This window comes from Erythrolamprus reginae, chromosome 10, assembly GCF_031021105.1.
Source record: "Erythrolamprus reginae isolate rEryReg1 chromosome 10, rEryReg1.hap1, whole genome shotgun sequence".
In the NCBI taxonomy this organism is placed as follows: domain Eukaryota; kingdom Metazoa; phylum Chordata; class Lepidosauria; order Squamata; family Dipsadidae; genus Erythrolamprus; species Erythrolamprus reginae.
Genome location: NC_091959.1, coordinates 48,945,286 through 48,960,042, shown reverse-complemented (window position 1 = coordinate 48,960,042; position 14,757 = coordinate 48,945,286). Strand labels below are relative to the sequence as shown.

The window sequence follows — 14,757 nt, the reverse complement described above, 5'->3', positions numbered from 1 at the left end:
AGGCATACTCTGTAAACCGCTTACAGAGGGCTGGAAAGTGGTACATAATGTCTAAATGTTATTGCTCTTCCTTCCTTCCTTCCTTCCTTCCTTCCTTCCTTCCTTCCTTCCTTCCTTCTTCCCTCCCTCCCTTGGTCAAATGAAGACCCAGATTGTTGGGGACAAGAGATGACTCTTCGTAAGCCGCTTAGAGAGGGCTGTAAAGCACTTTAAAGCGGTATATTAATCTAAATGCTATTGCTATTTTCCCCAAATGCATTAAATCTGTCAATTAACATCATCCTGATCTGATTTATTCCACCTGCACAGGTGAACGCTGGTCGGGATTAAGTGACCAGAGGAAAGGCCAAAACAGCTCGGTCCGGTGGATAAATTCACCCAGGAGGAGAAGAAAAAAACCCCTGAAATTTCAAAGCTGAGAAAGGGACACACACACACACACACACACACACACAGAAGAGGCAGGCCATCCAACAACTGGAAAAGGGAAACAAGAGCAAGAGAATTAAATGCCGCCCTGCTTTATCTGCAGAGAATGCTGTGTTTTACATGAAAAAAGGCTTTTTAATTAATAGGCCGCCCTCTTTCTTGCGATAAAAAGGGAGCAGAAGAAAAGGGTTGATTAACCCATGTCCCCCTCCCCATCATCAACCAACACCCACCCACCCTTCCATTTTGGTGCGCTCTGCCTCCTCCGTCCTTCTCTCTTTCTGCCAGGCCCCGATAACATTCTTCTCTTTCTGGAGGAAAGCATGATTTATCCCCCTCTGCCACAGGAGAGGGAATTCTGTGACGAGTCAGCCGGCAGGAAGCTAGCGAGGTTAATTAGTTTGCTTGATTTCGTGTTAATTTACCCACATGAAAGGCAGGCAGCTTCCTCCCATAGCATGACAGGAAACCCTGGAAGGAGGGCCAGGGAAACAGAATGGCCGAGAGAACTCTTGCAGGGCTCCAGGGTCACACAAACACGGCTTGTATGTCACTAAAACACACACACACACACACCAGAGAGAGAGAGAGCGCCCAAGTCTCTCTCTATATATATAATATATACAGTATAATACAGTAATCCCTCGCTACTTCGCGGTTCATCTTTTGCAGATTCGCTACTTCACCGGTTTTCAAAGGGGGCTTAAATCTATTGAAAATTTTAAATCCATTAAAAATCCATAAAATTCTTCGGAGAGGAGTGGCATACAAATCTAATAAATAATATGGGGGAGTTAAGTTATTATTTCCCCCTAGGCTATTACAAGTTATGCATGGTATGTTTGTGTGTATGTTTGGTTTTTTTATAATAAGGGGTTTTTTTAGTTGTTTTTATTAAATTGGATTGTTCATGTTGTTTTACCACTGTTGTTAGCCGCCCCGAGTCTGCGGAGAGGGGCGGCATACAAATCCAATTATTATTGTTATTGTTGTTGTTATTATTATTATTATTATTATTATTATTATTATTATTATTATTATTTCTATTATTATTATTATTATTATTATTATTATTATTATTATTCTACAGTCCTACTGTACTCTATGAAAGAAACTGGTGGGATATCCCATGTAGTTCCAGCTGAGAAAGATTATAGAATGACTGTTTAATGCAAGGGGTGGGTTTTTAAAGTCCAAATATCTGCTAAATACATTAAAAAAAATATTTCCTCTACACGGAAATTCGTTTTTCACAGGTGGTCTTGGAACGCATCCCCAGCAAAAAACGAGGGATCACTGTATATATAATATATATACTGCTCAAAAAAAATAAAGGGAACACTCTAATAACCCATCCTAGATCTGAATGATTCTCATTGAATATTTCATTTGCACAATAGCAGGTGGAATTGATAGTCAATCAGTGTTGCTTCCTAAGTGGACAGTTTGATTTCACCGAAGTTTGATTGACCTGGAGTTATATTGTGTTGTTTAAGGGTCCCCTTTATTTATTTTTTTGAGCAGTGTGTGTGTGTGTGAGAGAGAGACTATCCTAGTCTCCCTAATTTCCCCTTTATTTATTTTTTTAGCAGTGTGTGTGTGTGTGTGTGTGTGAGAGAGAGACTATCCTAGTCTCCCTAATTTTCAATTTCAGCCAAAACATGTGACACAGACAGACAAATACACACACACACACACACACACACACATCTCTGTGATGGAATTCTTCCCTTTAACAAGGGTCCCTATTTTCAGCCACTTGTGGTAACTTATCTAATTCCGTTGGGCTGCTTTCTGGACATTTCAGTACAGGTTCAAAAGCCGAGGCCAAAGGGTCCCAGCTGGGGGTTTTTTTGTTAATGACAACTCACATTAAGCCATTGCATGTTACTTCCTGACATTTATAGATTTTCCTAATGCTGGAAATTAAGGTAATTGCACCCAGGGCCAATTAATCTTGCAGAGCCCTGGTGGAGAGGAAGAGAAGCAGCCCCCAAAGCTTGATTGAAAGCGAAGGCTTTGGGGCTGCCTCCATCCACCCATGGGGCTCATTCCCCCCTCACTCTGATGATCCAGGAAGGGGCCGCGGAGCCATCCCACCAAGTCTCCGGGAAAGGGGAAACAATGTTTTAACTTCTACCATCTATCCTGCACTCCCTTTCCTGTGAATCCTGCATCTGTGTTACCAAAAGCCCAAAAGCAGACCAGCCACAAAGGTTTTAGAAACATAGAAGACTGACGGCAGAAAAAGACCTCATGGTCCATCTAGTCTGCCCTTATACTATTTCCTGTGTTTTATCTTACAATGGATATATGTTTATCCCAGGCATGTTTAAATTCAGTGACTGTGGATTGACCCACCACGTCTGCTGGAAGTTTGTTCCAAGGATCTACTACTCTTTCAGTAAAATAATATTTTCTCATGTTGCTATTGATCTTTCCCCCAACTAACTTCAGATTGTGTCCCCTTGTTCTTGTGTTCACTTTCCTATTAAAAAACACTTCCCTCCTGAACCCTATTTAACCCTTTAACATATTTAAATGTTTCGATCGTGTCCCCCCTTTTCCTTCTGTCCTCCAGACTCTACAGATTGAGTTCATGAAGTCTTTCCTGATACGTTTTATGCTGAAGACCTTCCACCATTCTTGTAGCCCGTCTTTGGACCCGTTCAATTTTGTCCATATCTTTTTGTAGGTGAGGTCTCCAGAACTGGACACAGTATTGTTCCAAATGTGGTTTCACCAGCGCTCTATATAAGCTCTATTTAACTTCCAACCTTAGCACCGGTCTCTACAAGTTAACTCTGTTTCATTTTACACAAAGTAAACTTGAGACTTGCTATCGTTTGTCACAGCCAGCATTGACAGGCAAATGACAGAGCTCGTCTCCGGCGACTTTAGAGATCCAGTCCTACCAGTGAAAAGTCAAGAAGCTAAGCCCAAACCCAGAGAAGGGCTCCGTGGCGGTGTTTCTCAACCTTGGCCATTCGACTCCCAGAAGTCCCCAGCCACCCATGGGAGTTGAAATCCAGGCACCTTTAAGTGGACAAGGTTGATCTATAGCAGTGATGGTCAACCTATGGCACGGGCATCACAGGCGTCATGCGGAGCCATACCTGCTGCCACATGAGCCGTTGCCCTAACTCAGCTCCAACGTGCATGTGTGTACTAGCCAGCTGATTTTTGGCTCACACAGAGACTCCGGGAGGGGTTTTTTGGCTTCCAGAGAGCCTCCAGGGAGATGGGGAGGGCATTTTTACCCTCTCACGGCTCCAGGGAAGCCTTTGGAGCCTGGAGAGAGGGAAACACGAGCCTACTGGGCCCACCAGAAGAGGGTTTCTGGGGGGTGGGGGAAGCTGTTTTTGCCCTCCCCAGGCATTGAATTATGGGTGTGGGCAGTCGCGCATCTGCGATAGCATGCGCACACATTCTTTCAGCACCCAAGGGAAAAAAGGTTTGCCATCACTGCTCTACAGTACAGTGGTACCTCTACCTAAGAATGCCTCTACTTAAGAACTTTTCTAGATAAGAACCGGGTGTTCAAGATTTTTTTGCCTCTACTTAAGAACCATTTTCCACTTAAGAACCCGAGGCTGGAAAAAATTTCCCAGGAAATTTGAGAGCGGCACGAAGGCCTGGCCAGTTTCCTGACATTCCCCCTTTAATCCCGGCCATCTCGGGCTTTTCTGGGCTGCCAGAGGAGCTTTTTGGTGGCACTTAAGGAGGCTTTGGCAGCCCAGAGCAAACGGAGCATTTTCCCTTCTCTCAGCACCACCTCAGAGTCCCTCTTTTTTGTTTTTTAAGCCTTAAAGTTTTGGATTTTTTTGATTCACCTCACCTTCTTCCTTCGGCAGCGACTGTCCTCCTCCTCTTCTTCCTCCTCCTCCTCCTCCCACCCAAATTCTAAGCTTTTATTTCTTTCCTAATGGGTTTGCACACATTATTTGCTTTTACATTGATTCCTATGGAAAAAATTGCTTCTACTTAAGAACCTGGTCAGGGAACGAATTAAGTTCGTAAGTAGAGGTACCACTGTATATGGAATCCTAGCCCAGCACCAAGGACAGCTCTCCTTGCTAACACACTCTTCGTTTTTCAGAGCAAACTGATGGCTGCCATAGTTTCTCCAAGCATGGCTGGCTGAGAAATTCGGGCAGCTGAAGTCCACATGAGTTCCCAAGGTTGGAAAACCTTGGTCTAGCCTACCATTGTGGGATTGATTTAACACAATTTTGTGACACTTGGAAGAATTTGATTTACAAAAACTGGTTTCTCAGTTTACATGGGAAACTTCAAAGTAGAAATATCATTTCATAATATAGGGCAAAATTGATATGAAGCAATATCTAAAAGTAATTCTGATAGAAATACCATATTCCCCCATTATTTGGAAAGGTCCCTCCATCAAATTAAGAAATATCTCTCTCTAATTAAAATACTCACTTGTTGCAGAAAACTCCTAGGTAGTAGTTACAAATCATCAAACTCTTGTACATCAAAGATTTTTAGGAGTCACCTAAGGAATCATGAGCAGTCACAAAATTTCCATAAGTAGCTGACACCATTGATGTGAGTGTGGATCTTAATTAAAATAGCTGCTTTGTTTGGACAATGTAAGGCATGTAGATCATTTTTAAAATACGAAAACATTATTTTAAAACATTATTGGTTAAATGCACTCCGAGGTAGGGCCCAATAGTGAGAGAAGGATGAATTATGTTTACAGTATTTTTAAAAATAATGAATTTTAGTGTTGTTATCAGGTTTTGTCAGAAGAGGGCAGGCAAAGCTCAGAGTCCTTTTTCTTTTTTAAATCACATACTGGAAATAGAACCAAGTAGACTTGCAAAATTAGGAAGCTCCTTGTCCGTGGGTGCATTTTCTATCTCCCTTTAGCAGAACATAGAAACATAGAAGATTCACTTCATGGTCCATCTAGTCTGCCCTTATACTATTTCTTGTATTTTATCTCAGCATGGATCTATGTTTATCCCAGGCATGTTTACATTCAGTGACCACACGAATCCCATGACAAAGTGCTATTATTTTATCATCATCATTCTGCAACTACCTCTAAATCCCTGAGATGCTTCAGGAAAAGATATTAAAGCAGAAACAATGTCAGATTAAACAGCATGCCAAGTTTACAACAAACCCGTTTATGGTGGGCTGCAGAAATGTGCTACCATTCCGGACCTCTTGTGAATTAACGAGATAAAATGTTATTTCACTGAAAGAGTCGTAGATGCTTGGAACAAACTTCCAGCAGACGTGGTTGGTAATCCACAGTCACTGAATTTGAACACGCCTGGGATAAAGATAGATCCATCCTAAAATAAAATACAGGAGATAGTCTAAGGGCAGACTAGATGGACCAGGAGGTCTTTCTCTGCTGCCAATCTTCTATGTTTCTAAGACTCCTTTGGGAAAAGCTACTTAAGAGGCTAACAACGTAAAGGAGGGAACAGGCCTATATATAGATTATTGTTTGGATGGTTGAATAAGAGAATCTGTCTTTGCCTGATTCATAGGGAGATTTAAAGAGAGACTGCGCGAACTGGGCATGGATAGCCTAGAGAAAAGGAGAGCCAGAGTGGACATGATAGCAGTCTACAGGTATACAAGGGGTTGCGACAGAGAGGAGGGGATCACTTTATTCTTCAGGGCACTGGAGGGCCGGACAAGGAACAATGGCTGGAAGCTGACCAAGGAGAGATTCAACATGGAGATAAGGAAGAACTTCCTGACGGTCAGAACGATCAACCAGTGGAACAACCTACCAGCGGACGTTGTGAACTCCAATACTCTAGACATTTTTAAGAGGAAATTGGACTGCCATTTGGCTGGGATGCTATAGGGTTCCTGCTTAGGCAGGGGGTTGGACTTGATGACCCGCATGGTCCCTTCCAACTCTAACAATAAATAGATAGATAGATAGATAGATAGATAGATAGACAGACAGACAGACAGACAGACAGACAGACAGACAGACAGACAGACAGACAGACAGACAGACAGGTAGGTAAGTAAGTAAATAAGTAAGTAAGTAAATAAATAAATAAATAAATAAATAAGAGAGAGAAAGACAGAGAGAGAAAAGAGAGGAGGGGAGGGGAGGGAAAGGACCTCAATCCAACAGCAGCAGCTGTTCAGCCCTGCGTCCATTTCCATCCTATTGGGTTAAGACAGCTGCAAGCAACTGTGAAATATATGGAGAGCATTGTTTGGGCTGTGTCACCTTCCCTGCCTGCCCCACCCCTTGTCTAAGTGTATTCCCGTCCTGGGGAGGGGGAGAGAGGGAGGAAAAATGCTCAGGAGCAGAGAGCACCAGCTAAAAATATATGTGCAAAGGATACCTCGCTTGCTGGTCAGCCATAACTGAATCTAGAGAGGCCACTTTGGCCTTGGGACACTCACAGTGGCCTTTCCCCAGTGGGCCAAGATCAGTTTTTAGAAACTTAGAGCTTCCTGATATGGGAAAGGTTTTAAACTCTCTTCTCTGCTTGAACAAAACGTCCCCACAAGATAAGATGAAAATCCCCTGGCAGTTTGTTCCTGCTGCCTTTCAGGGATTTCATTCTTGATAAGTGTTTTTACTTTCCAATCTAGCCTAGAACCCTAGGATCTCCTTGGGGCCTCCCATCCGTTCACATATTCCCCAGGACTGACTTGACTTCTCCAAGGTCAAATAAACAAACAAACAAAGAATGACAGAGTTGGAAGGGACCTTGGAGGTCTTCTAGTCCAATCCGCTGCTTAGGCAGGAAGCCCTACACCACCAACATCATCTTAAAAACTTCCAGTGTTGGAGCATTCACACCTTCTGGAGGCAACTTCTGTTCCACTGATTAACTCTTTTGAGTGTTATTCCTCCTTAGTTCTCAGTTGCTTCTCTCCTTGTTTAGTTTCCACCCATTGCTTCTTGTTCTACCCTCAGGTGCTTTGGAGAATAGCTTGACTCTCTCTTCTTTGTGGCCACCCCTGAGATATTGGAAGGCTGCTCTCACGTCTCCCCTGGTCCTTCTTTTCACTTAACTTCCACTTCCTCTGCTGACACTGAATTCATTGTTTGATTCCATTCACAGAAGCCAAGAGCAAATCAGTGGCTTGCAGCTAAGGGGGCATCCTGGACGGACCCCAATGGTGAAAGTTCACACCTTCCCCCATTCTAGACTCCATGTCTTGTTCCCGTTATTTATTATTTATTATTTATTCATTCATTCATTCATTCATTCATTCATTCATTCATTCATTTTGTCCAATACATATTGAAGAGGATAGACATGAAGTATTATATATAAAGAAAAGATATAAAAGTAGAGGAGAAGATATATGAAAGGAAGAAAAGATATATGAGATATGAGATAAAGACAATTGGACAGGGGACGAAAGGCACACTAGTGCACTTATGTATGCCCCTTACTGACCTCTTAGGAACCGGGAGAGGTCAATCGTGGATGGTCTAAGGGAGAAATGTTGGGGGTTAGGGGTTGACACTACTGAGTCCGGTAATGAGTTCCACACTTCGACAACTCGGTTGCTAAAGTCATATTTTTTACAGTCAAGCTTAGAGCGATTAATATTGAGTTTGAATTTGTTGCGTGCTCTTGTGTTGTTGCGGTTGAAGCTGAAGTAGTCATTGACAGGCAGGACGTCGCAGCATATGATTTTGTGGGCAATACTTAGATCGTATTGTTTGAAGGAATGACTGAAAGAGACATTGGTTATATACACTGCTCAAAAAAATAAAGGGAACACTTAAACAACACAATATAATTCCAAGTCAATCAAACTCCTGTGAAATCAAACTGTCCGTTTAGGAAGCAACACTGATTGACCATCAATCTCACCTGCTGTTGTGCAAATGGAATAGTTGTGCAAATGAAATATTCAATGAGAATATTTCATGCATTCAGATCTAGGGTATGTTCTTTGAGGGTTCCCTTTATTTTTTGAGCAGTGTATATATACAGAGGGAGAGAATGCATTGTTTATTTCCTTGTGGGCTCCCCAATGCATACATTGAAGACCAACTGACATCCACAGGTGTCCGGCTATTATCTGGCCGCAGGGAGGACGCTGCGTCCGCATCTTAAATGGAAAGGCCATCCGGGCGGCTGGCGTGCCCCTAACCTTGGGGGCCCCTCTGTTGTTCTGGCACGTCACCACATGACAATGCGGGCTGATATTTAAGAAGGCCGAAGAGAGAATGGAGGGAGGGGAGGATTAACTCACCTATTACAGCCAAAAGAGGAGATGGGTTTATTTATAATCTGGGTTGGGCCTTATTTATTGTCTCCTCGGGCAGAGCGAAGGGGGCACCCGCTGAAGGCACCGTCTCCGAATCGGCACCCCGAGCTGCACGGTTTGGTCTTAGAAAATGGTGAGTAAAAGGAGGGTGGGAGAGAGGGAGGGGCTGTGAGTTGGGATGGGGAGGAAAGAACCAGGAATTCAAGCATTCCAGATTTTTTTTAAAAAAATAAGGGGTGCCTTTCATTGAGGGAGGATGTTCCAAAGAACAAGCGTTCTAGTATCAGGAAGAATGAGGTTACACGCTGACCTCAGAAGAAACTTCGGTAGGCCAGTTAAGTTGGAATTAATTGATAGCGGTTTTAATCAACACACACAAATTCTTTCAATCCTTGGGTGTTTTATCAATACAAATGATTTTATAACTTAGTTCGAAGCGATGGTGGTGCCCACAATGGACTCCATCCATTTTTCTTTGCTGGTTTGACGTCGCTCTCAGATCATTAGTTTGATACAGGCATGTTTCCCACGCTCAAAAAAATAAAGGGAACCCTTAAACAACACAATAGAACTCCAAGTCAATCAAACTACTGTGAAATCAAACTGTCCACTTAGGAAGCAACGCTGACTGACAATCAATTCAACTTTGTGCAGAACGAAGTCCTCAATGGGAATATTTCATTCATTCAGATCTAGGATGAGTTCTTTGAGGGTTCCCTTTATTTTTTTTTGAGCAGTGAATCTCTTTCTGCATTCAAACCCTTTCTTAAAAACCTCCAATTTACTCTTCCACTATAAGCACATTTTTTAAAGTCCTCAAAGTGTCAAGATCCGTATATCGGTACATATCAAATATAAATTTGTAAAATTCTAAAGTCACAGAAACCCCTTCGTGGACTTTTCAAGGATCATTTTCTACGGATGGCACTAAATCAATAGCCACTAACTGCAGCTGATCTTGTGGTCCCATTACTCTCTTGACCAATAAGACAGTATTGTTTTCAGCTTAGGGCTCTGGATAGGGGGCCTGAGGCCATTATTTGACCTTTAGAAGTTAAGGAGATACCCATTAAGGATGTTGTTGTGTTTAATCTTCCCAAAGGCACCCAAAAAAGCTAAGAAGAGGGCAGAAGGTGCCAATTCCAATGTCTTCTCCATGTTTGAACAAGCACAGATCCAGGAGTTTAAGGAGGTAGGTCAACAAAATTGAAGGGGTCCAAAGACGGGCTACAAGAATGGTGGAAGGTCTTAAGTATAAAACGTATCAGGAAAGACTTCATGAACTCAATCTGTATAGTCTGGAGGACAGAAGGAAAAGGGGGGACATGATCGAGACATTTAAATGTGTTAAAGGGTTAAATAAGGTCCAGGAGGGAAGTGTTTTTAATAGGAAAGTGAACACAAGAACAAGGGGACACAATCTGAAGTTAGTTGGGGGAAAGATCAAAGGCAACATGAGAAAATATTATTTGACTGAAAGAGTAGTAGATCCTTGGAACAAACTTCCAGCAGACGTGGTTGGTAAATCCACAGTAACTGAATTTAAACATGCCTGGGATAAACATAGATCCATTGTAAGATGAAATACAGGAAATAGTATGAGCGCAGACTAGATGGACCATGAGGTCTTTTTCTGCCGTCAGACTTCTATGTTGCTATGTAACAGAGGCAGTAAAATGCATGGCGAATACACAAGTTTGTATTACAAATCCAAATGAGCAGAATACCTTGACCCAATAACATGGAAAAAGTAGGTAAAATGCTACCGTCCTCTTGGCGTCTTGTTCCACCTGTATAATTAGGAGTCCGTATTTGAATTTCTGCCACACTGCGTGATCTAAGGCCTGAAGAACTGGATTCCCATCCGATCTTTTAAAGCATGGAAATGTGTGCTTAAATCTTGGATGACTCCACATTCTCGTAGATCAAAGGCTGTAATAACCTATTTAAAAAGACTTTATTGGGGCTTAATCTGAGCCCTGGTCTTAGTCCTGGAATCTGGCTGAAAGGCCCTAGCTGAATATTGCAGCCAAATTCCTACGGCATTTATAATCCCAGCCATGGAAAGGTCCATTTATTCCTTATTTTATTTTATTTTGCCTCCTGGGTCAATTGTATAAAACTGAAGGGATTTTTATCTTTTCCTAAAACCTCACCCGTTCCCCGACGGTCTCACGGGTCCCAGAGAGAGACTCAGTTCAATTATGTATCCTGCGTAATTACACAATAGGGCTGGGGAGATTTCCAAAGAGGTATTTGGAAGGCTGGGCACACACTCCTGTGTGAAGACAGCTGGCTGCAGCTTCAAAAGCGACGGATGGTGGTCGATCTAGCAGTGAGAGGAGGCACTTTGTTCATGCCACTCCATAGGTGACATTCAGTTTCTCCTCTTGCAGGCTTTCACCATCATGGATCAGAACCGCGATGGTTTCATTGACAAATCAGATCTGAGAGACACATTTGCAGCACTAGGTAAGCCAAAAAATGTCTTTATGTCATGAAATCCCTAAAGTGTCCTATTAGTAATTTATATAAGATTCCGTCGAGAGAGGGAAAAACTTTCAATCCTCATTCCTTTCCCCCCAGCCCAAAAGATTAATATCAAGTCAAAATTAAATTAAACTAACAAGAAATAAGAAATAGAACTCTAGATAGTTCTATTTCAGATAGAATAGTTCCAAGTTTTGGCAGCGTTCTACGTCAAGGTGATTTATATCTTTCCAAGCCAAACGCAGCTAGTATGGACGATTGGGTATCTACGATTTTCTCAACTTTTGCAATTTTGGCAATAACTGTAAGAAAATTCTCCATTCTTCCACATTAGGCAGGGATGGGAGAGATGCTGCTTACTTGTCAACCCTTCCAGGTAAAGCAGGCAGGAAATACCACTAGATAATTTAATTCTACTTTAGTGTAAGGCAGGATTTCGTAAGTCTGAAAGTCCAAAACTTCCGTCCCTCACTTTTAATTGCTTGATTCATTAAGGCAGGTCCTTCCAAAGTTTATACCTCCAACCGCTACACCATGGGGGGCTCCTCCCTCTATTCTCTGACCTTCCCCTGGCCCCTCAAGGTCACCCACACTTTGCATTGCCTCAAAATAGCTCAGCACAATCACCATAGTTCTTTCGATATTTTAATGGATTCCTTAAGAGAGATTCCTCCTGTTCCCTGCTGAAGGATTGTGTTTGTGGTTTGATTTTGCCTCCTCTAGGGCGTCTGAATGTGAAAAATGAAGAGCTGGAGGACATGATCAAAGAAGCTCCTGGACCAATTAACTTCACCGTATTCTTGACAATGTTTGGAGAAAAGCTTAAAGGTAAGATCGAAGGCCACGACTCGGCTGCAAACAATAAGCATCTTTGCTAAGATGTTCAGCCCCCCACCCACTCACTCACTCACTTATTCTGATTCACCTGTCCATTTATTTTCTGTGTAGCTTCAGCCTTCCAAACACTTTCATAGTATTCAGCTTTCTTAGACTTTCTCTCCATCTCCTCTCCCACCCACCCCTTTTATTTCCTTTTAATTTTCCAGGAGCAGATCCAGAGGAAACCATTTTAAATGCATTTAAAGTCTTTGATCCAGAAAGCAAAGGCTTAAAGGCAAGCTAGTAAGTATCTGAGGAGCTTCTCTGCTTAAAATGGTCAGAAGATTCCCCAGAGCCCTTTCTGCTTCTCTTTGGTTCCTTAATAAGCATTTGTTTAACACAGGCATCCCCAAACTTGGCAACTTTAAGACTTGTGGACTTCAACTCTTAGAATTCAATACCTGGAAGTCCACAAGTCTTAAAGTTGCCAAGTTTGAAGTCCTCTGGTTTAGCATCACCTCTCTTTGGACAATCTGCGATGATGCAAATGTACAGTCCTATCCTAAAAGCAATTAAGGCCTTTTTGGTCCATCCCCATGAGCTCCATCCTGAATTTCAGAAATAAGAAAGCTATCATTTCTCTTCTTCACGTTGAGCAACGGGGGGGGGGGGGGAATTGAGACTGATATTCCCTTGCATCTAATCCGAGTTTATTTTTATTTTTCAGCATTAAAGAGATGCTCATGACGCAAGGAGAACGGTTTTCAAAGGAAGAGGTGAGAGAAATTTCTGAATCGTTCGATGACCTTTTTTGGGAATGCAATTCCGGAGAGCAGCCCACTAGACTGCCTTCACAATGAACATTTGCAATTCTAGCACGAGCCGCTAAGCTATTTAAGCTTAAATTTGTAATTTAAACAGCTTCTTTGTCCTTCCAGGTAGACCAAATGTTTGCAGCCTTCCCTCCAGATGTGACAGGCAATCTCGACTATAAGAATTTGGTGCACATCATCACACACGGAGAAGAGAAAGATTAAGAAACGGTGGGAGGCCATTTGGTGCGATGTCGGAAGTGATACCTTCTCTGGCCAGCTAGGCTGGGCTGTTGTGTCTTTTCCTGTGTGTTGTCAGCCCTTTGTCTGTCCTCCTCTCTGTAGAAAGAATGCAGCCGTGTCTGGAGAAACCTATTTTTAAAATTGCCTTTGTATTGAATTATTCAGAAAATCCGAACAGCCCTTGATGAATGGTTATGGATGAGGGAATGGAATAATAAGCTGTGCCTCGTGTTTCTCTGCTGATGCCAGAGGAGGGTGGGTGTGTTTGTTTAACACAATGCTAAGAGGTTGTCTCAACAACACGTATGTGGAGCTGAGCCGGAGGAGGCTTCACCAATAGGACCACAAATGTTGCCACTTCTGCTCTGGCCAATACTGAAGGGCGTGGGGTGGGGGACTATGGCAACTTTACAACCCGTGGACTTCAACTCCCAGAATTCCTGAGCCAGTCATGCTCAGATTAGAGAAGAGCAAGATTCCAACTTAAAAATGAATAAAAGACCCCACACAAACACACATGGCGCAACCCAAGGACCCCACATCTTGAAAGAGAAAAGCATGAAAATTGGGAAAAGGTCTGATGCGCAACTGGAGGAAGGCATGGGTACCAAAAAAAAAAAAGGCCTATAGATGTTACCTAAGTTTGCTCACAAGGTTTAGGTCCCCCTGGGGGTTCCCTCTTTGGATCTTCCAGAAGCAACACACCAAATCAGAGAGAAATATTTCAGGGGTGCATCTTCTAAAAGCAGCTAAGTGATCTTATTTCATGGAACAAGGCTGATTCGGTCATTTTCAACAGGGTACGGAAATTTGCTAGCAACCTAACTCATTTATGGAGGCTTCCTACCTATTAATAACAATAGCCATAGCATTTAAGACTTATATACCACTTCACAGTGCTTCCCAGCCCCCTATAAGCAGTTTACAGAGTCGGTGTACTGCCCCCAGCAATCGGGGTTCTTATTTTACTCACCTCGGAAGGATGGAAGGATGAATCAACCATGAGACGGTCAGGATCGAACTCCTGGCAATAGGAATGCAGAGATAGCCATTGTGCCACCACAGCTCTATTGATCATACTCACCTACTATGTCTCTTAATTCCCCTTCGTTGAGTTGCACTTCCGTCCCCTCCTATCCCCAGAGTAACCCCTCGAAAAGGTCAATAGGCACATCTCATCTGCTGATGGTGGAAATGGTGAACCCAGGACCCTCTCCCTCCCACTCCCCCAATAGGTCAGCTGCTACTTTAGTGTGAATCTCTTACCCACTGCTGGAATCACATGATTGTCCTTCTGGGTGCATGCAACGTTGTCCATCATCTGCTCTTTCCAAGGAGCTGGTCAGGAAGTCAGACGTCACAGGCGGGCTAAACTAACGTCGGTTGAGACCCGTCCAAAGCTGGTGCTTGCAGAGTTTGTGCCGAGCATCCAGGATTGCAAAACCGAATTTCCGATGGTTACTAGCTTGGTGGTCTACCTTGGTGAGCTGGCCACGGTGCAATGCCCCAGCTGTTTTGGGATTACAACTCCCAGGCTTTTCAAGAACCGCACACACAGAGGTGCAGTCTTTATGGTGAGGCCTTTGCTCTCGGTTAACATACTGTGAGATAACACAACTCATTCACAGTGGGATATAAATAGTAAAACTGTCTGGTACCTAGAAAAGCACACACACCGCCCTGGGATAAATCTGAGCCATGATCCAACTCCAGT

The 14,757-nt window shown here is 43.0% G+C and overlaps 1 protein-coding gene across 2 annotated transcripts; it reads left to right on the top strand.

Moving 5' to 3' along the window:
- The first annotated feature begins 9,820 nt into the window (after positions 1-9,820).
- MYL2 (myosin light chain 2) lies at positions 9,821-13,025 on the top strand. Of its 2 annotated transcripts, XM_070762536.1 has the most exons (6): positions 9,821-9,871; positions 11,076-11,151; positions 11,893-11,997; positions 12,216-12,291; positions 12,716-12,764; positions 12,927-13,025. In XM_070762536.1, exons 1-6 carry the CDS (start codon positions 9,836-9,838, stop codon positions 13,023-13,025), a joined length of 441 nt encoding a protein of 146 aa, XP_070618637.1. In that variant the 5' UTR covers positions 9,821-9,835. The 2 variants fall into 2 exon arrangements, with proteins under 2 accessions (XP_070618637.1, XP_070618639.1); XM_070762538.1 differs by lacking the exon at positions 11,076-11,151 and having other exon boundaries at positions 11,859-11,997.
- Positions 13,026-14,757: the final 1,732 nt, after the last annotated feature.

Coding starts and splice junctions, on each gene's coding strand:
- MYL2 (XM_070762536.1), top strand. CDS start 9,836: ATGTTTGAACAAGCACAGATCCAGGAGTTTAAGGAG. Junction 9,872..11,075: donor AGATCCAGGAGTTTAAGGAG/GTAGGTCAACAA, acceptor CTCCTCTTGCAG/GCTTTCACCATCATGGATCA. Junction 11,998..12,215: donor GTTTGGAGAAAAGCTTAAAG/GTAAGATCGAAG, acceptor TTAATTTTCCAG/GAGCAGATCCAGAGGAAACC.